Source organism: Nesoenas mayeri (genome assembly GCF_963082525.1).
Source record: "Nesoenas mayeri genome assembly, chromosome: 1".
NCBI lineage: Eukaryota > Metazoa > Chordata > Aves > Columbiformes > Columbidae > Nesoenas > Nesoenas mayeri.
Window position 1 is genome coordinate 64340923 of NC_137541.1, and position 24785 is coordinate 64365707.

General features: G+C 42.2%; 1 protein-coding gene across 1 annotated transcript; it reads right to left on the reverse strand.

Annotated features, from left to right (window-relative positions):
• Positions 1-595: 595 nt before the first annotated feature.
• On the reverse strand, positions 596-23516 carry IL17RA (interleukin 17 receptor A; the record flags this gene model as incomplete). Its single annotated transcript, XM_080363629.1, has 13 exons — positions 596-2112; positions 2690-2731; positions 3805-3906; positions 4765-4779; positions 4864-4939; positions 5376-5453; positions 6621-6778; positions 6872-6919; positions 8982-9108; positions 10168-10292; positions 11503-11649; positions 14882-14906; positions 23388-23516. 13 exons carry the CDS (start codon positions 23514-23516, stop codon positions 596-598), a joined length of 2589 nt encoding a protein of 862 aa, XP_080219755.1.
• Between the last annotated feature and the right edge of the window lie 1269 nt (positions 23517-24785).

Consider the following 24785-nt stretch of genomic DNA (forward strand, 5'->3'; position numbering starts at 1 on the left):
TTCTGAATGGCCATGGAAATGCAGTTGCCAATGAATGAATGAGTGGCAAAAGAAAAAATCTCCAGATACATGTATCAACCAGGTAGAGACGACCATAAAGTAGCTGAACTTTAGACAGCCATAATGTAGCTGAAGTTTAAGGCACACATCTTTAATATAGCATTTACAACAAAACATTTAAAATGGCAATACAAATTTTGCCATGTTATCTAAATCTATTTTACAAAAAAACCCTGGCCATGACTTTTATCCAGTGCAACAGAACCAGTATTTTGAAGGCACAAGTGGATGAGCCACATTAATTTTTCTGCCATCTGTCAGCGAGGATGGAATGTGATACATTTCCCCAAGGAACAGAACGACTGCCTGCTCTTTCATGGGGGTGGCTGATATTTGTTGCTTCTCTCCACACAGATGGGAAGCAACATTACCAGTCAGTGGGGCAACCCTGCCTCCTAGCAGCAGACAGGAAGATCCCACCAGTAAGTCATGTACAATACAAGGACGAGAATGGCGTTGGAAATGCAGTTTCAGCACTGTGTGTGGTACCATCTTCCATCCCTGTGTTTCAAATGGAGCAGGTCCAAGATAGAGCCTAACAGTCCTCCAAAGGTTGGCCAATGTCCATCACCTCCACTCGATACCCCCAGTCAGAGCTTCGCTGAATGTCCTGGAGAAATAGCTGCTGCTGGAGGCTCTTTAGACTGTTCAGGACCTCTGGAGAGAGTTCATGGAAGACTGCCTGTCCTTCCTGATCCTTCTCTTCCTCTTCTTCCTCCTCCTCCTCCTCCACAAGGTCATCAGGAGGCAGAGGAGAACATCTAGAGATGTAGCCTTGGTCTGACTGCACTGACTGTCTTTGGTCTTTGCTTTGGTCATCAAAGACCAACTGGTGTTGCTTGTCAGCCTCCTCTTGGCAGAGAGATGGCTCTGAAGGAATGACACTCTGCTGATAAAAAGAGTACATGAGTCCATTCAGATGGTGTCTGAGTTCACCTGAGAGGTTTGCAGGACTCTCATCATCTATTGCTGAAACTTCAGACTCATCATGGAGGATGATGTCATTCCTCATTGGAAAGCTTGTCTCCAGAAGAGGAACTCCTACCATACAATCCTCATTACTCAGCACATGATGACTGAGTATATTTCCATCTTCCATAGAAGAGACCGGCTCCACCACCTGAACTAGAGGAGCCTCATCCATAGTAAGGATCATAGTCTGAGAAGTTGGATCCCCACACGGATTAAGCTGAGGTTGCAGTTTACAGCCTCTACTTTCACCTTCATGCATGTGGAGGTTGATGACACAACAGCAATTAGGGTCAGGCTCCCGCAGGTGAAGCTGGTGTTTCACAATTCCACCTGGTTCACTTAGCAATGAATCCACCTGGCTCTCTTTGCTTAGAGACTGCAACTCTTCATCATTATCCACACAGATAGTTTCACTCTCAAACCAGTCTGGGTGCTCCATCTGCCAGTTCTTGAACTTCTGTACTGCCTCTTTCAACTTCCTCCCACTAGGGGTATCGATGTAATTTTCAGCTGTGATTTCCTGGATTCGATGGATGCGCCCAGGTTCAAACTTCTCCAAGTCCTGAATCCGAAAATAAATATCCTCAAACTTGTCCATCAGCTGGTACCTGGATGTGACATTGAACACGTCAGGTATATCTTTCTCACTACTAATCCCCTCAAAATAGCAGACTATGTACATTCCAAAACAGGCCGGCTTCTTGAAATCCGGCAGGATCAAATTCAAGGCTGGGGTGAACAGGTCTCCCACTGGCTTTTGCTGATCTTGCTTGAGACACACAGGCTCACTCCCAAGCATGGCCTGCCATTTCGCCTGGGTGCCCCGTGAACATAAGATGATGATCTTTGAAGACAGGTCTTCCATTTCCTTCTTCTGTCGAGTAAGCCAGGGTAATGGCCCTAACTCTGAGATGTTTTGATCTTCTAGCAGATCTAAGGCTACAGCAGTGCCACAAACTGTCATCAGAAATTCAGCAAACTTCAGCACCACATCCACGTACAGCAGGTGATCAGCAGAGTATACAACCCAAACCTTTCGGGGCTTCAAGGGTGGGAGAGGAAGGTCAGTATATGGTGCTGCTGAAAGATAGAAAAATATTCATCTCAGTCACATTCTCAAAATTGTAATGGTGCAAATCAGCAGCAATCAACACAGGAGAAGTTTAACAAAAGGTTCTGGCATCTCCCAGTTTTGAAGCTATTATAGCAACATCTCATTGCCTAAATTTAATAAGAAAGATCAGACAGTGGAGCTGTGATTTATAATAATGCCTGGGTGGTTCATGAAACTTCATCACACAAAAATAATACAGCAGCTTCAAGAGGCTTGTACATGCAGCTGTATTATCTTGCTAGAGAGCTGAGTGCACCTACAACAATCTCCGATTGCTATGACTTGAACAATTAGCAAAGGTTCTTTTGCCAACACAGCCTCAGCTTGGCCAAAAGCCTCACCACTTTACAATGCAATCATCTCCCATCTCCCAAATGTGGCATTTCAACTTCTGTCTTCTCTGTCCAAGACTGTTGGATATTAAAAACTTTTTGTGAAGCACCTACAGAGAAGTACAGCCTATGAGAGCACCTTCTGGACAATTCTGCGAGACTTTCAGAATGCATTAGATGTGCTTGATAAAACAGAGGCAGGACATCTTACCAGTTTGTAAGTCATTGTGGCTGCATTTCCCTCGTCGGTGTCCTGGAAGAGAGACAAAGTCACTGTCAGTTCTGAAAACACAAAATAAGATTAAACCCTTAAAAAAGACACCACCTTCCAAAAACTAAGTTAAAAAAAATCTTTAACTGTGCAGGGCTAAAACCATGGGGAGGGAAAAGCATAACAAAAAAAACCCCTAAATGAATAAAGACTCTTCTACAGCCAATTTTGCCATGTACTTCACCACATTTTTCCTTTGAGAGGAGAAGGAATGCACTCAAAACCAATTTTCTTCATCTTCCCCAGATCTGGTCAGCCTCAAGAAGTATAGAATCTCCAATTGGTTCTACTACCTCTCCTGAAGGAAAAGAGGCTTTTTTAAAAGATAACTTTTTCTTAAGAGGCTTCTCTGAAGAGGCAACTACAATATCCCTAGCTATACTTTATAGATAAGTTTGATATTAAGAAATTTTCCAAAAGATTTCCAATTGCTCCTCTCAGGTAAAAACAAACCGACTAAAACCACAAACAGACCCCTCCTCCACCAAGTGAGTTGCACAGTTGCCCTTTAATAGCTGCTTCATGGTTGCAGCACAAAAGTCCTAAAGTATCCAATTTTCCAACCAGCTCAATGTCAACCTCTGTCCTGTTTTTCTTTTGTCTTTAAAAACATTACTTGGCTCAAAATAGTATAAAAATGATTTTTGTAGAGACTCTGGGGGACAGGGGAAAGACTACAGTGTAGACAAACAGGAAGCTCCTGTCCTGCAAAACTCTTATTTAATGCAGGAGAAAAAGAAATGGAAAAGATATCTGTACCAATCTGCAGGAAACAAAGGGCTGAACTATGAAGTTCCTTTTTCCCTTCATGAGCTCTGAAGCACTATGAAAAGAGAGTGTCAAACAGCATAAAGCTTTATTTAAGTAGGTGGATGGTATTAGGATGTTACGAGTCTCATGATGTAAAACAGAAGAAGGTGTTTACACAGGCATTATCTCAGTGGCAAGATATCAGAACAGCAAGGAAGAAAACAACAATAGAAATAGGCACAGAAGCAGGAAAAAAATACAGTTTTAGCAACGAGTCTTTTCTTCCTACCTGGTATGAATCTTACCTGCTCGTTTTTTGGTCATACAAATCACACCTGCTATGACTGATCCCACCAGTAACACACAGATCCCAGTGATACACCAGTAGAGCCATATAATCATATCACCTGCAGTACAAAAATAGTGCTCAGACATTGCTTTACACAAATACAAGTTTCACCAAAGAACAGGAGTTTCTTGAGCAGCAGGGGCCAAGGGAGAAGGACCCTGGCTCTGCCCAAAACCACGGACAGTTCAGCACTTCCTCCTTACAACATACCATTCACTTCTCAAAACAAATTCCTGTTTTCATGATGATGCTCTACACCATAAATTTGCTCCAACAAAGTACCATATGTGCAGCACACTGCAAACACAGATCAATAACCTTCCTCTAAACAGCAATGTTTATCTAGCTTTGACAGGCATGCCACCCATGGCCTGCCTGTTCATGTAATCCATCTTAAAAAAAAAAATCATCACCATTTTGGGTGATTATTTTTTTCAATCTACAGGTATTTTTTTCTTTTTTAAATCTTGGGCAAACTAGCTCCTTACAGGTGTTGTTGAAGCCAAAAAAAGATGTCAAATCATTATGCACATGATTTATCTTGACATTCATAAAAATGAATATATGCAAGCTATTATCTCCAAAAGCTGCTTTATAATATGCAAATTTTTTAACACTGAGCAAAGTGACAGAAAGTATTTTATATTAAGACTCTTCTTGTCAAAACTGTTTCTCAAATAATTTTATGCAAGTGAAGTATCTCTAAAAAAATTGCTCTTTAAGGTTCACACTGCATACAAATACTTGCCTCATTAAATCATGGTGAAGTAACTCTTAACACAATTCATTCTGAATTCAGTCTTATATGGGGACATTTCCTGCCCATCGGGTCATTCCCAGAGAGGATCATTTGTTATTCTATAGGACAGGAAAAGAGCAGCAAAGAAAGTTTCAGGGTATTGGAAGAACTTCTTACCTGATGGGTCTGTACCTGCAAAAGACAAGAGTGACATTGAAAATTCAGCTCTCATCTGTAAGACAATGGGGATCTAATTTACAGAAAAGCAGTTCTCACTTGGAGCTGGTGAACATGGGATGAAAGTGGAGTGTCTCAGACAGTCTGTGCCACAGTTCGCAAAGAATGGCTGAATCTGCAGTGGAAATAAATTCAGAAAACTGAAGCTACTCTTAAAACCATTTTTTTTCCTCTGCTTTAATTTCCCCTTGCCTCTACATTCCCTGTATTTTAGCTGAGGGACACAGAATTCCCATTTCACTTCAGAAAACAAGATTTATCAAGAATTCTTGCATTGTACATTAAGAAGGCAGTGAGCTCCTGAGGTTGCACATCTGCCACTCCCACTCCATAGTCTGACTTAGCAACCCTGTGCTAAGGAAAAGCCACTGTCTACAGAGAATACCTGTATAAAAGAGTTGTTCTTGCAGCCATAATAATTATTTCCGTGATACAGGTGATTAGCGCTTAGCCAGTTGCAGAACAAAACACTGCAAAACCCCATAACACTCCTAAGCTGCTCCTTGCCTTGTTGGTGAAGGAAGGACACAGGGACAACAGTGAGATCCTACCTGTATTTTGTAGTTGCAGCAAGCTCTTATGTTCTTCTCTATTTTGATTGTGACATTCACTTGCTGTTGCAGTCCACCCTGCAGGAAACAGATGAGAGTTAAAAGGGAAGGAAGAAAATTGCATGAAAGTAGGAAAAAAGACAAGCGGTTGACATAATATGGAGTGGTTACTAAAGAAGTAGAAAAAGAAAAAAAAAAAGAAGCCCAGAGAGAGCAAAATGGATAAATGGTCTGACCACCATCACTGCAGGAGTCCTGTGTGACAGATATGGTAATACAATCAAGACAGCAGGCTAATATTGCACAGGTAACAGGAAACAATTAAGGATGTACATTTTGTAACTTCACATGTTAACTTAAATTTACAGTTTCTTAACAATGTAAATGTCTTCAGTGATTTAATGTGTAAACATTAACAAGCTTCCTTGTTTAATTAAAAAAAGCTGTCAACACTGCTGCTTCTGACAGTAGAACAGACAAATATGTTGTCCTTGTTACTGGTTGTATACAATCGGTATAATGACAATCTAAATATATTCTTCATAATGATTAGCAAATACATACTCCAAAATGAGGCATATTCCCCTCTGCCAGGGAAATACGCACACAGCTGTGTCAGTAATAACACATATTAGTGCATGCAGTACTAATGGAGTGTGGAAGGACTGGAAAGATCAAGCAAACTGAATGCCAATGTATCTGCCCTCCCCCAAGGAAGGGTGGGGACTGGTATCAAATATTCAGTGTTTTTCCTCCCTTAGATGCCTGAAGTGGAACATTTCTTATTGCACAAGACGCTCTGGATCTACTTTGAGCTTCTCAACAATATAGACTGTATGACTTACAGGAACTGATTCTCAATGGGATTGAAACCTTGTTACAAACCCGCTAAGTCTTGATTTGAAAAATTTAATTAACACCCCCAAACTATTACATTCGATAAGCTACTTCAATGATTTATTGAAACTCTGTACCAAACACCAAGTTTTGGTTTTCTCTGCAGATGTTTACAGACTGCTCAGTGCATTATAAAACCTCTTTTTGATCTTTTATCAACCAAATTCCTGAAATAAAGTTCCCTTTTCCAAAGGTAATAAAAAATCTGTGAAAATAATTCCTTCAAAATTGCTGTACAAGTGCATTTGTTACATCTCCTACAGCATGGCTCCATCTCCTTGTTTAGCAACTGTTAAAGAAATCTTTGTCTAAATTACCACAGATAATATAATTTATGAAGGCAATTACCTCAGTGAAATCACGTGTGATCATTTTACACTTCTTCTCATTCAAGAAACTGGCCACATGAATTTGGTATCGGGCTGGCTCCATCCACGGGTTAAAGCTCACAAGCAGAGATGTATCATCTAGAATTTCACCTTGGATCTTGGGCTCCCACAAACTGCCTGTAAGTAGTGCAGATATTCCCAAGTTTCTCAATTGTCGGAAGTATTTCAACAGGGCACCCATGTCTACATAACCCGAACAAAAATTTTTACCTGTTTTTATACATGGGATGGTTCTTTTCATTAGAGAGTCCTTGCAGTCTGCAAGAAAGACCATCAGTGACTAGTCGGAAACATTGTACTTCCATTTAAGAAAAACACCCATTTTCTTATCAGAAGCCAGACACCTAGCTAAGCCCTCCTTGATGATCAGAAAACTTTGTTCCAAAGCAGTAGCAAAATTCTGCAGCAGAATAGTATTGGCTTACAATGTAAAAATAGCCCCGTCACTGACTTTACAGAAGGTTTATTTTTTTTTACTAGAACAGAAACATTTAATAAGAAGAGACTAAAAACATACAATACTATTATAACAGTAATTTATGACAACTTTTGCTAACATAAGACTTGTGCAGAGAGGGTCATAGTAGAAATAAAACTTCGTATTGATCTCTGGACTTTGAGAGTTCCACAGCAGTAGATTCCTCCAAAATCATTCTGCCCTGGGAAAACTAGAAGGCTGGAATCTTTCTTCACCCCAAAACACTCTTCCACATTTATAATTCTCCTTGCTTCATTTAGCAGATCGGCGCTGCTCTTTGGGACTTTCTTCAGAGTCAAATCTAGAGTTACATATTCATCATTTAGTAATGTGGTATTTACAAGTCTCAGCGTACATTAAGTCTCTCCTCCAGGGTTTGGACACAAAGGAAAAAAGAACAACTCACTGCTTAAACAGCTGAAAGGAAACATTGCATATCTATAATTTCTGACTTTCAAAGCTGCAAAATATATAGTGTTCCTGCAATTCACATGTGAGCTCTAATCAGCAAAGCTCCCTCCAACTGTTGAGTCTGACACAGTGCACTAGGTTTCTGAAGAACAGTGGAGAATAAAAGCCAGAAATTCCTCAGTATGATCAGTTATAAGAAAGGATAAGAGAGCTGAAAACCAAGTGCCTCTCTCTCCTTTTCAAGCTCACATTGACTGAAAAACCACATGCTTTACCATTTTATAACTACAAAGTCAGGTTGACAACTGTAAGTAAGTTAAGAAAACTATGAACCAATTTTCAAGCTCTATTGAGTGCCAAATATCTACAAACTAGTCAGTGCAGCCAGAGGGCAGTGCATATGCTCAGCATCTTCAGGGAAAACAACAAAAGTTCTTTTTAGTTATATGAAAATTTTCATACACACTAGAAAAGGTCAGGCAGTCAGGTCTATCAAGTTTCTTGGTAAATTATGCCTAACTGTGCCTTTGAAATCAAACTTCACCTGTCTAAACTTAATATTAGAAGCCAAACTTTACTCTTGATTTGAAAATACTATCCTGTACTTCCAGCTTCCACAAGCAGAGGAGCAACTTTGAAAGATTTAAAATTAAGTAAAAGCTGCAGTGATAGTCTGCAAAGAGCATGAAAGGTTACTCTACAGCCCCACTTGTGTCTGCTCCAGTGATGAATATGTCAGCAACAAAATCCAGGAAATATAACTTAGTTTCAAGTAGAGGGGCACTTACACTGGTTTTCAGGTTTCATTATAAATTTCTCTTTAGCCACAGCTGTAGCAGAATTCTTGACAAGATACAAATGCAGTTTCTCAGAAATCAGAGGCCTAAGTCCAAGACTTTGTCTGGCTTTCTGAAGAGCATTTACAATTTTTCATACAAATATCTTCCATGTAGGAACTACAGTGAACCAGAAGCAAAGAGTCTGCCCTTCACAAAATAGTCCCTCAACCTGTACTTTATCACGAGCAGTGATTTGACAAACTACTGGATGCAGGATCCCAGAAACAAGGATAGTGACTTGTAGCGCAAATGATACGTGCACTTTGGATATATACCACAGGGGTACTGTATATAAGGCTAGCACCATAGACTTTCTCAACAGTAATATCGAGAAAGGGCAACAGTTTTTTATAATATTATCATCCTATTGTCAAACTTTCTCACATTTCATGGCTTTGTTCTGGGAAAAAAACAAAACAAAACAAACAAATAAAATCAACAACACACATACACGAACCCAAACAAACAAAACCAACAAAAAAACCTCAAACAAACCAAACAAGTAAACCCAAACAAAAAGCCCAGAAAACCAACAACAGGTCTACAAAACATCACAGGCCTAAGCTCAAGGCCTAACTAGAGCATCTCCTACCAGGCATTGTGAGAGATGTGGACTTGCAATTGTAGTCTCCAGGTACACCCAGTTTGGGCAGGTGGTAGACAGTCACTTGATAAGTCTGGCCAGGTTCCACTTCAAAACGGTCAAAAGTGAAATTCCACTGAAAATAAAGCATATTCACAAGAACTTAACACTAGAATGTTGCCCTATAAACACACTGAAATTAATGGCTGACTTGGTCCTGTTCCACTGTGTTTCCTCATCTCATATGACCCTCTTCTGAAGCTTGACTACAAAAAAAAAAGGAACTCATGGGTACTAAACGTACCAATCTCTGGATCTATCTCAGGATCTTCTGTTTGGAATGAGTAAAGCACAGTTATTTCTTGGTATCTCTGATGCCAAACAACCATGTGGAGTTTCCACATATTTACATTCTGAACTGAAAGGAGATAAGGCTAAAATATGCAGTTTTGAGACTGAAATTCTGGTTTAGTATGAATCTTGCAGTGCTGTGCAAAGTGCTAAGCATTTGGAATTGCACTTCGACATATATAGCTCTGTACCTGGCCACTCCATACATTTTAAAATCTATACTGTTTTCCACATATCAGCAATGCTGTGGAAATTCTGGGAGAGGCACTGGCTTCAGATGGTCAGCCAACTATGACCCACTTCTGTATGGTAAGGAACAAACTCCAGATTCCTGTTTTTCATACAGGGCGCAGTGGATGCTTAGCATTTTTCTGATGAGTTTCCTAGACTGAATGCAAGATGAAGGACCACCCCCAAGGTTAGTGCTTTCCTCCACAGCAAGGGAGTACAAGAAAGAAGCGGAAGTAAAAAGGAGGGTTGAGTTAAAAAGAAGGTTATAAATGTCATGGCTGTCAAGCAGAATACAAAAACTTCTACAATTATTTCCTTTAAGCAACATCCAGAATGATGAAATGTGTTAGGTGCTGGGAGCAACAATTTGTAAAACCTGAAGGATGGGAAGAGTGAAAGAGAAGAAACGAAGATAAGTAAGCAGCTTGTACACAGTTACACACAAGTGTAAAACAAACTGGAAATGACATCCTGTCTGAAGCCAAGTATCTTGATTGTTTCATTGACTTTTCTAACAGGCTGTACTTTTTAATCAATAACTTTGTTGTATGACAGTGGAAGCAGAAACAATCCCATGGACTAGAAAAAGTAGTTTAGAGCCCTTTGCACTCACCCGGCCTCCATCTGGACGGACCTGAAGCGTCAAGTTGTTCTGAAAGTCAAACTGTGCGCAGATCTGTTGATTGCTGCTCACTTGCATCACAGCCAGCTCTGCCCCTCGGAGATAGCGGATGCTAGCTGCAGGGACAGGGACAGAGAGAGATGTCTTTTCCTGCCATCTGCATGTGTAGAGGTTGCAACTCCCCCAGACATTACCACCGTGCCTGGTCTTGTCACAGCCTTACTCCTTTGAAGCACTGGGGAATCACAACACAAAGATAACTGACCATGAAAAAGTGAGCATGCAAGGCTGACTAACGGCACTTTCAGCTTAAAGGTCATTCTGCATGAGCTCCATCTGTGCAAATGAAGGGGCAGAATAGAAGGCAGCTTCATTCTTCCAGACATCCTGGCAGTTCCACAGGTTCAGTGTTGTGTTTAGCTCTGCCTCTCAAGGCTGCTTCATGCAGTTTGGGCACCAGAGCAAATACGCTTTTATTTTGGTACAATTCCAATGAGAAAGTTTATAACCATAGTTACACAAAACAACTGGGTTACCTGTGTCACACTTGCTTCTACACTACGGTAGCACTAGTACCACACTGAGATAATAACCCTATACAGTTCTCAGACACAAGGCTTGCAGCAGGAAGAAATGAATGTGTTTTATTCTGTCTTGAATCAGTGCAAAACAATGGACAAGAGTAAGCAAGGGAAACATATACAAACAAAAAATAATCCAAGATATCTGGAGACTGAGAAAACTTGATTTACTGGTACTCATTTAAACTCCAACAAGGAGACAATTATTCCTTTATCAAGACATATCTGTGTATAGGAAACCTAAGTTACAAGGACTAGATTACCCAAATGGGAGGAACTTGCACTGGCTCAACAGCACACAAGCTATTGGTGCTCTCTCAAATTAATTCTCATTTGTTCAGTTCACAGATGTAATTCCCCTGCACAAGACTGCTGCAGTCATTACTACGCCTTGAAAAAAAGGCAATGCTTGCAGCGCAAACCTTTATCCTCTCATTGCCATGGCAAAGGTGTGACTTGCTTCATTCCATTTTTATCCGCTTCTCCCATTTTAAGTGTCATTATCCCATAGCAGTGGAAACATTTTAAATTCTTGAATACCAGCACACCCAAAGCCCCGATTCAGTCACCAAGAAAAAACATCCCTCAAAGCAAACAAAACGAAGCAGCCAAACCCCCAAATTTCAAAGCTTCACTTTCGTGACTAGATCAATAAAAGACTTCAAGTCATAATTCTCCTCCCTATCCTTACTAGATCGCACCTAATTCCTCTGTTCCATGTCCACATTAAACAACCGCCACTTACCATCAGTGGCCACTTCCCATTCTACCCGAATCACAGGGAGGAGGTCTCCATCCATCTGATGGAAAACATCAGAAGAGACATGAAGACTCCTTGGAGCAGAAGGAGTCCACATGGGAACCCGCAGCCAGCTCTCCTCCATGCAGGTACCTGCCCAGCAAACAAAAGCAGCCATTTAGAGCAGGGCTTAGGAAACTCTGCTTGATTGCAATTATGGTCTGCCCTTTGGGTAAAGGTTACTCAGAGAGCAAAACTGGGTGACAGTCTGCTTCACAGTTCAGAAAGAAAGTTTTCAGCAAGCAAATACTTTATAAATTACCTGTAATATTCTGAACCCATTCTAGTAACTTATACTTCCTCTTTTCCTTAAAATCCATTAGTAATTATCACAATAAATGCAGTCAGGTTAAACAGGTTAAGTAAGGTTACTCAAGATCTCCTGCAGCAAGTTCATACCTTGCTGCTGAAAACAACTAGTTAGAAGACTAGTACTAATTTCCAACTTTGCAACGATAACAAGTCTGTTAGATACCCAAGGAAATTGTTCCAACAGTTACTTTCTGTTTAAAAACTGTCTTATTTCTAATTTGAATGTACATTTGAATTTAGCTTCCAACAACTGCTTGTTAAGCCTTTCCTAAATTAATGAGCTCTCTGGACAGAAAAATAATTTATGCTAGTCAATACAGTGTTAGGGAAAACTGGTCCTGTAATCTCATCAGAAAATGAAATCAGGTATGACAGGCATTAGACAGACATGATCTACTTAGACTTTTGTAAGACATTTGACTTACCAGAGCATATTAAAAATAGCTCTGCTGAATATCAGTGAAGCATAAATGCAAGAAGAACTAGGCTGACAAATCAAGGAGTGGCAAGTGGGAAATTATTACTGTTCGAATATTTTAAATAGCTCTGTGGGGTGAGTGTAAGCCAAATGCAATGCATTTTTCTAAAAAAGATCAACAATCTAGAAGTAAAGGATGATAGAGCACATGATAACTGTCTGACCTGGGGGCAGGGGAAGGCAGAGCTGTCATAAAAACAAATCTGAGACACTTTGTATACTGGACCTGTTCAGACAAAACACTTCTTGACGCACTGTAATACACATCTAAGCACACATAGTGTAGGCCATATTTACCTAATGAGAATTTATGATGGTATTTATTTATAACAGCACTGCTGAATAACTAGCAGAAAAAATACTGAATGTGAGCTTTGTCACGCAATCTATGAATCTTACGAATAGGCTAGTGTGATAACTGAATATATCAAAAGAGAGGGAGGAAAAAAAAGAAGTCAAATGATTATACAGGATTTGGAGAGACCTGTATGATATTCTTTAGGTATTTGTTGCATCCGCACCAAACCAGTAATATTGAAAAGAGAACAATGAAGAGCAAGAGAATAAATCTGTAGGTTGAACTCCTCAAAAGCAAAACGTGCTTTGCTACCAGTTTCAGCTGATAGAAATCCACACTGCTAATGGAAGACTGCTCTCTTGGCTACATTTTCCACTTACTCCCTTGCAGGAGTTCAAACTATCATAGGGCTGTGGGATGATTTGGTTCATAAAAATGATCTGTCAAACAAAGATTTCTCCATTTCCTTGGTGGGCTGCACGGGGAAGCAGCTCAGCCTGCAGGCCCATCGCTGCTGGCACTGCCCTGAGGTAAGCTGTGGAAGGGACATGGGTAGGAGCAGCACTTTTCCTCCAGCAGTTTGTTGTGACACAGGGCACAATCAGTCCCCCACAGCCCCACTGAAGTACACTTTCAGTGATGGGAACAGTGGAAAGCGCGCAATCTCCCTTCTTGTGATAGCATGGTTTTAGGCTTAGGAAGTAATTGGAAAATCCTCAAATGCTCACTCTATCAAAAAATATCTATAGAAAACCTGGTAAGATTAACTACCTTTCAGAAAAGAGCACATTAAGCACTAAAAAAATAAATAAATAAAAAAAAATTCCCCTAGAGAAGAAAAACAGAACAAGATCATAAAGCAGAATTTAAACCAAATATTCAAATAAAGTAGTATTTTATAGGCTGAGGGTGAGGGAGCTGGGTCTCTTTAGCTTAGAGGAAACTGAGGGGTGACCTCATTAATGTTTACAAATATATAAAGGGTGAGTGTCACGAGGATGGAGCCAGGCTCTTCTCAGTGACAACCAATGATAGGACAAGGGGTAATGGGTTCAAACAGGAACACAAGAGGTTCCACTTAAATTTGAGAAGAAACTTCTCAGTGAGGGTGCCAGAGCACTGGAACAGGCTGCCCAGGGGGGTTGTGGAGTCTCCTTCTCTGGAGACATTCAAATCCCCCTGCACACCTTCCTGTGTAACCTCATCTAGGTGTTCCTGCTGTGGCAGGGGGATTGGACTAGATGATCTTTTGAGGTCCCTTCCAATCCCTAACGTTCTGTGATTCTGTAATGGTGGAGCTGCAGTTTAGCTTAGCTGTGTTGTCAAGCTGTATTCCAATGGCCATCTTCCAATGGGAAATATAATCCAATCCCACCCAAGCCCTCTCCTGCCAAAAAAAGTTTAAAATCTGGTTATTTTCAGCATAGTCATCTCACTGATCTTGCATGCCAAGCATGGCTATAAAAAACAACTTGTGCCAGTACGATACAGGGCTGGGCACTGAGGCAGAAATGAGCCTTCCTAGAACAACAACTGCAAAGAAACGCCAAGGAGTTCTGCAATGCCACCCAGATGCCTCCATGGACAAAACAGATAAATGCAGAATGTTCTCCTCTTTTTTTTAAAGAACATTACCCATAACTATACTAAAGTGTTCCAGATGCATGCAATTGGTAAACTTGACCCCTTACACCTGATATGTCCAATATTTTTATTCAATGAGACTTACAGTAACTCCAGTTTCCTTTTCCAATTCACAGAATAATAGAATAATTTAGGTTAGAAGAAACCTTTAGGATCATTGAGTTAATTCATTGGCTTTCATGCCAAGTAATTTACATTAATTGCTCTCAGCTGCATTCCTTTATGCCCCTTTTAAAATTCTACTTTATACATTAATTTTTCATCCTAGATATAATAGCTTATAATGAACATTAACTAACAAACTTGTCCTAAAATTCCCATTTCTTTAAAAATTGACCATCTCAGCTTTAAATGGAAACTACCCCCTCAACTTCATCCTGAAAAAGACTTAACTTCTCATTCCTCTTTTAGCTGAAGCTGATTATGGATCAAACTGAAAACTCCCAAAGAAGGCATGATAGCAGTGCTTCGCTTTACATCTCTCCGATTCCAGCAGAAAGAACTTATTGTATCAACCCAGTTAAAAAAAAACACCCAAAAAACCAAAACCGGCATGACCTGATGAATAAACTGCAAAGAAAAAAATTACTTACTATTTCTTACACGACAGTTTAAATCCTGTGGAGAGAAAGAAACAAGAATATTAGTCTCAGAATAGAAACTGGATTAACAGTAATTTACTTCTGCTTGGTGGCAGGAAGAAAACAATTCAGTGAATAGCAACACGTACAAACTAGAAGAATTAACAATCAGAAAAAATTGCACAAAGTTGTTAATCAGAAGACAAACGGACACACGGCATGAAACCTGTGCACACCTGAACTGTGTACATGACAGCAGTAGTTGCAATAATAGAAAGAAATTGAAGAGAGGAAAAAATACAGGATGATGATAGTAAAAACCTTCCAAAACCCAAGACTGTGTAAACAGAAACCAGTGTAACATGAAGGATTGCTTGAAGTAGATGGGTATGGTTTTTAAACACAAATGCTTGTAAGTTACTGCTACCCAGCACTGATCCTGCTAGTAATGCTTGCAAGGTGTAAGCCCATCAGACTGAAAGCACGAGCTCTCTGCAGCCACTCTTGCTGCTGAAGCACTGGGCTATGTGCTGCCTTCTGCAGGGCACCCTCCTTCATCTGATTTTTGGGTTCAAAAGCACCACACAATGACACTCTAAAAACTCAAACTGGATTGACAACTAGTGGCACACAGTGATGAATAGTCCTGTATTGCCTGAACAGAAAGGTTGCATCAGTTGTGGCTGGTCTTTTTCCTGATGCCTCATAAGAAGCTGGGAAGGGAAAAGACAACATTTAGGAAGTACCAGGCCTTTAAGTAGGAAATGGTGATTTCTGCTTTCTAGAAATATATTTAAGGGAAAAAAAAAAAAGTCAGAATTTGCTTCTTTCATATTAAGGATAAAGATGTCCTGAACATAAAGAAGCTGCCAGGAGTTACGTCAGCTCTGTCTGGTTTCCCCCAGGTATGTTTTGTTTATACTGGAAGACCCCACAGTCACCAGGAAAAAGCACGGCAGTTTGCTTGGTTAATGTGATGCAAAATCCTAGTGATAAGGAAGTTTGAAGTTTTCACTGACTTAGTAAATCAAGATGCGGGCTAGGTGTCCTATGCCTTGGCATATAAACGTGAATATTGTCATCCTGTTGCCACAATATCAAACCAAAACTAGCTACACTACAATCACTAAAAAACAAACAAACAAACAAACAAAAAAAACCCCACAAAATCCCCAAAAAACACCCAAAAAACCCAAACATATAAATTGTAACTACCAGAATGGAACAGCAGATTAGGCTATGAAAAAAATTACTCCTAACACTTAAAATGCTTAATTAGACTTTCTTAGGTAAATTATTTAGCCTGACAATACCCTTTGCATAAACAGGTGCAGGGGTTTGGCTGGAATGGAGTTAATTTTCTTCACAGCAGCTGGTATGGTGCTATATTCTGGATTTGTGACCAAAACAGTGTTGATAAAACAGGAATGTTTTAGTTATTACTGAACAGTGCTTACACAGCATCAAGGCCTTTTATGCTTCTTATATTACCCCCTCTAAGCAGGTAGGCTGAGGGCACATAACAATTTGGGAGGGGACACAAGTGGGACAGCTGACTCCAACTGACTAAAGTGATAGAGCGCTGACCATATGACATTGTGAGTAGCAGTAAAAGCTGGGGAGAAAGGACAAATGGGAGACATTTGGAGTCATAGTGTTTGTCTTCCCAAGTATCTGTTACATGGGATGAAGCCCTGCTTTCCTGGGTGTGGCTAAACATCTGCCTGACGATGGAAATCAATGCCTTATTTCACTTTGCTTGCGTGCACAGCTTTTGCTTTACCTATTAATCTGTCTTTATTTCAATACAGAGGTTTCCTTGCTTTTGCCCTCCAATTCTCTCCCCATCCCACTGAGGAGAGACAGTGGCTGTGTGGGGTTGAGCTGCTGGCCTGGGTGAGCCCACAACAGGCAACAAAAATAATTGGCTACTAACCATGTTTTGTGTGTAATTAAATGATTTCTGTTAAAACTATCACTTCATATTTCATAATTAAGTCCTTGCGCTGTTGCAGTCATTAGTAATTATTGTAAATTGCACCATGATAAAGCTCTTATATAAATGATAAAGCATTATTTGCCTTAAGAGCAGCAACATCTGCTTTCATTTGAGCACTGGTGTTTCTTTTGTTTATTAGCAGATAAGATGTGGTTAAATGAGGAAGTGCTGCATTTCCCCTTTTTTGTTTTATGATCAATATGATTATTGAACCAGCACAGCATATAAATAGATTCTCCTTTCCTCCAGGTCTATTTCCCCAGGTAAATTGTTTGCAATGATGTTTCCAGCATCAACAAGGCTGTGCCCTTTCTGATGTTCATGGAGAAGACAAGAGCTTAATCAGGAACCATCAATTGATTGGTAAGGATTCAGAACTGACTACGTTGGAGTGTTGTAAGCTGCCATCAGTCAGTCAAGAATTTAGCAGGTTTACCACAAGGGAGGAGGAAGGATTCTCCCACCGCATGGCAGCTTGTACCAACTCAATTGTTTTCCCATTCCCTTCCAAGTTGCCAAAGTGCTACAGGGATGACCTAACAGCCCCAAATGAACGATTAATCCAGCTAGGAAGTCCTTGCTATTGGCATAAGGAAGCAAAGGTAACAAAAGGAGAAGATAAAGCCACAATGCAAGAGGAGGTACAGCAATCCCAAAGGATACCCAGAAAGCAATTACCATGAATAATATTTTTTTAAGCTGCCAAGGTGAACTGGACTGGGCTGCACCTGAGGTCATACTTTAATATCAGGGAAGTGTAATTCCAGAGAATGCCATCCAAAAGCCAGGAAGCAATTAAAGAAAAAGACAAGTCAGTTTTGCAACAAAATATGTCAACCACTTCCAGACTTGCACTGGCTGCCTCCTCAGCACCAGGGGGAATACTTGCTGGTTTTCTTTTCTAAAGATCCAACCAATCCAAAATGTTATCTGATGCACTGGGTCACTCAGAGTGCATTAACAAAGCTGTGGTCAGCAGAAGTACTTAACCCAGTTTCCCTACTTGAGCAAGCACAAATTTAGAAGACACAACAGAAATAAAATTACAGTGATGGTCGTTTCTGCTTGCCCACATAAAGCCAGCAGCATTTTAAGAAGTGTTGACAGAACTGAGGCATATGTCTGTGTCTGCACACAACAGACAAGCAGACAAATAGGAAGAGAAGGAATTACACTGAAGAGCTCTGCAGAAAAGCTGAAGATGGAGCCCACAGCCAGGCAACATGATCTGCACATTATTATAGAAGAAGGGGCTCAAACTGAGATGTTCTCTTCTCACCAGGTTCCTATTGCCTTTCAGGTCCAACAAGAACAGCTACAGCCGAGGCAAAAGGATGAGAGCAAGACGATTGCGAGGTGATGCCTGAAACTATTAGCAGCCGAAGATGACAGGCACAGTCAACTCTTCATGTTTATTTGCCATATTTTCACAGAAAGCTAAGCAACAGTTTATTTCACTCCTTTTTTTTCCCAAGATTTTTCTTGCTTTCGACACCAAAAAAGAACAGACCACATTGCATGGAGAATCACATGAATAAAAGGGAAACTGATTAACAGCACCATGCCATGACAATTCAATTAAATTAATAGGAAGCCAAGATTTCCCAGCAGGACACTGTGGTAACTAGCAAGAAACTGCCATGAGCTGGGCAAGCATCCAGTTTTCTTTTAAAGAGCAGCTGCTGAATGGGAAAGGCTCCAGCTTTCTAAAAATCTGCCTCTCACCTATGAGCCATTCTATGTATCTTCTGAGGTCTGGTCAATATGAAGTTTACTACAGTTTTCCTTTCTTGATTCCTTAGTTAAAAGAAGCGGAGATCACTAGGACATGAACTCATCACAGGAATAACTGCTAAAAGATGATTGGTTTAAGGCTGATAGGAAGCAACCATCTTCTACAAAATTGTTTTGAATTTTTAAGCACTTTTCTCTATAGTTTCTTTCTCTTGCCCTTATACAAAGTCTCAGCAAAATCAAATCCAAACTCAAAAGTTGAAGTTTCATCATAAAAATCAGTTTTAAAGTTTTCTTTATTGTATTTCGGTAGTTTTGATCAATAATCCTTTCGATACTGAAGTTTGGTAGTTTTGATCACTAATTGTTTTCGTGCCAAGAAGTCCAGAAATATTTTAGTAGCACTAAGTGGGACCATGGTTTATGGCACAGGTGTCAAACACATGGCCTGCAGGCTGAATTTGGCCCTCTACCTTGTTTTATCTGGCCCGGCACCTTGTTTCTACCTGGTGGCAGTGCCAAGCTCCTTGTCCTCAGGTTCCTGCCAGCGCTGGTCACATGTGCATCACGTGTGACACATGTTATACTGCAGGAGCAGGGAACAGTGGGAACTGCGGCCACAGCTACAGGAGAGCGTTGAGCCTGTGTAAGAAGAGTAACAGGTGACACTGATGGGGACACTAGTAACTGCCTTGGGCATTGAAAGACAAGACAGACAAGAATTACAAGAGGTGGGGGGGCTGTGTGCTTAAAAGGTTACTCTCAACTGGGCAAACATTTCATTTAATTTTTTAATAAATTAGCCAGACATGTGAACTTTAGGAATTACATGTTATTTTTAAAAAGTAGCTGTAAAAAGATATTTTGTAACCAGCAGCCAGGGTCCCACTCATGAATTCTGCATTGTTTTCCACGGATACGGGCAGGTCTGTGGTCCAGCAGCGGTGGCCATGCTTGTGCGATGACATGCTAATGTCATTTAATAATATTTCATTTAATAACAGAAAGGCTCTGGGGCGTGAGCAGTAGTTAGGCACAGTCCTGGCCACTTGTTAAAGTTCATGTATCTGACTAATTTATCAAACGAAACATCACTGCCCAGTTGGGAATACACCTTTAAGGGGGGGATGGCTTGAGCAGATGGGCTAAGAAGGACAGTGCGGGCTAGGATTTGTTATGGTGAAATAAAGCAAATGTCTCTTTGGGGAGGAGGAGGGCGTATGTGTGGTAGTGGAATAAGGATAATGATCCTCATGGCAGGGGGTAATAAAGGAGAATATCAGTAGGCATGTCCACCCCTGAAGGAACTTTCCCCTTATTCCGCCATGGAAGAATGAGGAGAATGTTCATGGTGGGGAACAGCACTAAGGATAATGCCACTGTCCAAGGCGGTTTGAACAAAAGGTGAGTCTCTGTGAGGGGGCCTGACTATTATTTAACCTGGTCCTAAAGGACATCTTGGTCTTTTACTTAGGTGGCACACCATACATCTTGGGTGAAACAATCTGAATCCCAAAATGTCCAGTAAAATTGATGCAGAAGGAAGGCAATTTAATGATAGAAGGGAAAGTGAATACATGTTTGTGTTTCAAGGAAAAAAACCAGTATGTCTTTTGTGTTATGAGACAGTGCCAGTGATAAAAGAGTACAATGAACACAACCACATGGCAAACACAAGGCCCATGGGCCGAATCCTGAAATTACATTCAGCCCTTTGAAGGCAACCATGAAGCTGATGTGGCCTCAGGCAAAAATGAATTTGACACTCCTGGTTTATGGTAACATCCAACACAACAAAAAGATGTCACAGAGGGAAATGAGAAAAGTCAGTCAATAGGGAAGGCCAAATGAACACATTTGTAAAGGAGGATCAGGAAGAGTCTTCCTCACATGGACCACCATGGCTTATCTTCATAAGAGATGTTACATCAGTTCTTCTCCAGAGACTTGTAGTGAATAACCATCAAGCTAGAAAGACAGATTTCAAAGACGAAACCACATACACCTATTCAGCCCCTTAAAGATGGCTGGGTTATAAACACTGCATTCCTCCAGGACACTGAGACATGCCGTGCTGTGTAACAGTTACGGCCCAGTGACTCAACACAGTGATTAAACACTTGATGGTGAACAACCAGATGGGTATTTAAACTGTGGGATGTTTTTCCCCTGTGCATGGAAAAAAAAGTCATCCTGAACCCCACCTCCCTGCAGATGACATATTCAAATAATAGTTACTGGAAGGAACTGGATTTGCAGCTGTGCTATTCAGCCTTTCAGCTGAGCAGGTTTGATTGAGTGCTGATGAATAAGGCCCATTGAGTGCATTTGTTGGCATTTTAATATGACAAGCTGTTAACGAGCACTTAGTTTTACTTTCACAACTTACAGGTGTCTACCGATACCGATATGACACTTTCCCTCCACCACTCCATCTTCAAAACAGCCTCTGCCACATGAGAGTTATGCTGAGAAAAACTGCTGTTGCTCACTGTGAGCTACTCCAAAGCTCAGGGACAGCAGCACGAGTGTAGTGGGTTAGAAAAAGGAAGTGGGTCTCACCAACCCTGCTCAGCAACAGCTTCTCTTTTGAACCACACAACAGTCACTCATTGGAAGGGTTACTGAATCATCCTCTGAAAACAGTGTGACCACCAGAAAGAGAAGGGGAAACCGTTTTCAACTGTCATAACTTCAGTTGATGATACTTTTTCCTATATGTGTCAGCAGCTTCACAATTGCTTCTGAAAAGGCTGCTCACTGGCTTAAGCCAACTCATTTTTTTTAAGTCTGCCTGCGTTTTAGAAAACAGCTTATTGAAGAAAAGGCTAAAGTAGCAGGCTTACACATTCACTGATATATGAGCACGCCCAGAGTGCAGGGTAACACATTTCCTCAGTGAAAGTTGGTGAGGTACTGGTGAAATGCTCATTGAATTACTGTGGTTCACATTCGCTAAAGAAAAAGGTACAGCCAGTCGGTCAAAGCCCAAGCATCCAAGGACTCACAGAAACTCTATGCTATATTGATCTCAAGCTCTGTGTGACTAGCAATGTTTGGGATACTCACAGTTATGTTAGATGCCTAAGCAATATTGTAACGTCCTCTTTCCCCTTTGCTAAGATTTTGCATTTCGTAACTTCACAATGTCCAACCTAAAGTAAAATTGCAGAAGTGGACTGTTTTCTTGAGGTATTTTTAAAGATAGGAGTGAAAGCAGCAGAGATCAGGTAAAACAGGGGTAAATACATGGTCAAACATTAGGAAAGGAGACAGAATAGACAAAGAATAGGAAACGCATGCAGGAAAAGATTACAGAAGCTTTCATCCCAAAGGACACATCTTGGTTTACATACATCTATAGCTGCATTTGCTTAACTGCCTTTGCTAGATTGCTGAGAATGCATCATGACATATAAAACATTCCTGCTTAGAAGATAGCTGCCCATTATTCTGTTCGTGCATGCACTGCTATTATTAACAGAAATAAAAAAGTAAAAACAGATCTCCTACCCCTTCCACACACTCTTTACATGTATCTTAGACGAAAAAAAAAACAAAACCAAAACACCCTACAAACAAAAAACCCCAAACAAAACCAAAACAAAATGCCAAACAAAACTGAAACAAACTCCTGAAATACCCAGGGAGACACCAGCTAGGGGTTTGTACTTCAGTCTGCTAAAGTTGGCTCAGGCTGGTTAATTCACTTTTTATATAGACACCACATGTGCAGCTCTCGATCTATATCCTCTTTGACTGGGTTTGCAAGGAGAAGAGGCAACCAAAAGCTGCCTTTTCAAAATTTCAAGTTCACATAATGTTTGTTTACCCACTCCTTCAGCAGAGACACCCTGCTGTCTCCTAAAAGGCCCCCTAGCTGGAAGGAACAGGTTAAAACATTTAAGACATTAAGCAACCTCAGCTATTAGCAAAGACTCACATCCTGCTCAGTAAATTTCATGCAGTTTTAGGAACTTTCAGCCCCAGCCATGGCCCCTCAGAGATGTCAGTGACAGGCATTTCCTGGCAGCCATCACACGGCCAAGCTGATTCTGCTGTACTTAAAATTCTGGTTTAATGTTGCACGAATGCAGTTGTGCGCTGTGTACAGTTGCTTTGATACACACAGTCCACACCAACCACACCAAACCCGTACAAGAACAATCACCAGTCCTTAACTGAGCAAGGCAGCGTGGATGCGAAGATGAGGTGACCAGCAGGGCCATAACGGCCACCGGCTTCGGACAGGCCGAGGGCACCCGCTGCCAGCTGAGAGCCGGGCAGGGGTCCCGTCCGCAGTCACCTCCTGCTTGCCCGGGCAGTCCCCCCTGCGTCCGGACGCCGCTTCGTACCGGCGCTCGCCGCCAGCGGCTCTGCCCGCCGGGGCCGGCTGTGGACGCTGCTGCCCGGGAGGGTGCGGGACGGTCAGAGGCCCCGGGCCGGGGGCACCGCGCCCGTCAAGCCCTTTCCCGGGCGAGCGGGACTACGCTGACCCTCGGCCCCCCAGCTCCTCCACCAGAGAATCCGCTCCCTCACCCCAACCTCACCGCCCACCGCCTCTGTCCCGCCGGCTCCCGGCCCGAGGCCGCGCGGAGACGGCCACGCGTGGGCCCCCCCGGCACACCATAGGAAGCGGGAAAGCCCCACTTCCCCAGCCCTGCCGCCGGGCCCGGCTCGCTGTGGGCACCGCGGGGACGCTGCCAACCCCGCGCCCGGCTCCACCACTTGCCGCCCGGCCGGCGATCACTGAGCTCCCTCTGCTCCCAACACCGCCGCGCTTACCGGCTGGGAGCAGGTGAAGGGCGGCGCGGCGCCCAGCAGCAGCCGCAGGGCCGCGGCGGTGGGCGAGGCGGAGAAGACGAGAAGGAGCAGCAGGGGCTGGAGCAACCGCTGCGGCCCCGCACCCGCCATGGCCCCGCCGCCGCCAGGGCCTCGGGGCTTCCGGGCTCCGACCTGGGCGCGGGGCGGTGCCCGCCCTCACCTGAGGAGGGGCCGGGGCGGTGCTGGGGCGGTGCTGGGGCGGGGCGGTGGGCAGGATTTCCCCGGCCACAAGGGACCGTTGGGTCCGTTGTTTCGTGAGGGGGTTGCGGCACTGAGGAGCGGGCGGCGGCCGCCTCATCCTCCTCCGCCCGGTTCAGGTTGTTGTGAGGCCCGAGTGAGTCCCGATGGTTGCCAGAGGCTGCTCTGTGGCAGAGGTCGGGGCCAAGGAGCCTAACCTGGTTTTACCCGGGTTTTGTCTCTGCATTCAGCAGCGTGTGAAGGGGTGCTCGAGGTCTGCATGCTTGTCTTCCCCAGCGTGCTCCTCTCGCTTTGGGTAAATACCATGAGCATTAAAAATCAACAGCAGCGGTCTGCAACTACCCAATAAAAAGCATTATAGGTGTATAGCGTATTTTCCTGGTCGGGGGCCTATTCTAAATGCATCTAATGCACAGGAGGCTGTGCAAACCTTTTGCTTGTTCCTGATGCTCACCACATTTCAGCTGTCCCACAGGTTTCACACTGTTCTTTGCACCGCAGGACACCCACAAACAGCTTTCACCTGTGTGGGGTTTTTTTTTGCTGTGGTTTTCACCTCATGATTTTCACACAAAGCCGTAGCCCGGCCTGGGAGAGCTCGGCCGGGTTTCCCGCTCAGTGAGGTTATGAGCAAAGCTGAACCGTTTGCTGGTCTTGAACTGACAGCCAAGAGCATGACAGTTTCAGATGGCTTTGTGGCAACAAATGATTAACTGAGGGCTGGTCTGAGCCTGGAGATAATGAAGTATCTGGTGATCGGCCTCACACGCTGATGACATCCACAGGTTTTAATCACCTCCTGGGTTTTACCATTTCGTGACACCACTAAGTGATAGCAGCAGCAAAGCCCGCAGTTCTTACATCTGCATGCAAGGCAGGAAAAAAAATATATATACACACATAACTGAAAAAAAACCTTATTTTTTTTTCTTTAGACACTATTTTGCTCGCTGTTATACCAACAAACTTGGAGTACACTATGATTTATAGTGCTGCGACAGGAAATACAGTGCTCAGCTGGCACTGCAGTGTAATTGCTTGATAAACACAGTACAATAAATTTGATTGAAGAGTAAATGTGTGATGTGTTACTTCTTATTGTCCCATTAGCTTTATGGCTTATGTATGTACCAATTACACTGTATTTAGGCTATGGGCAGT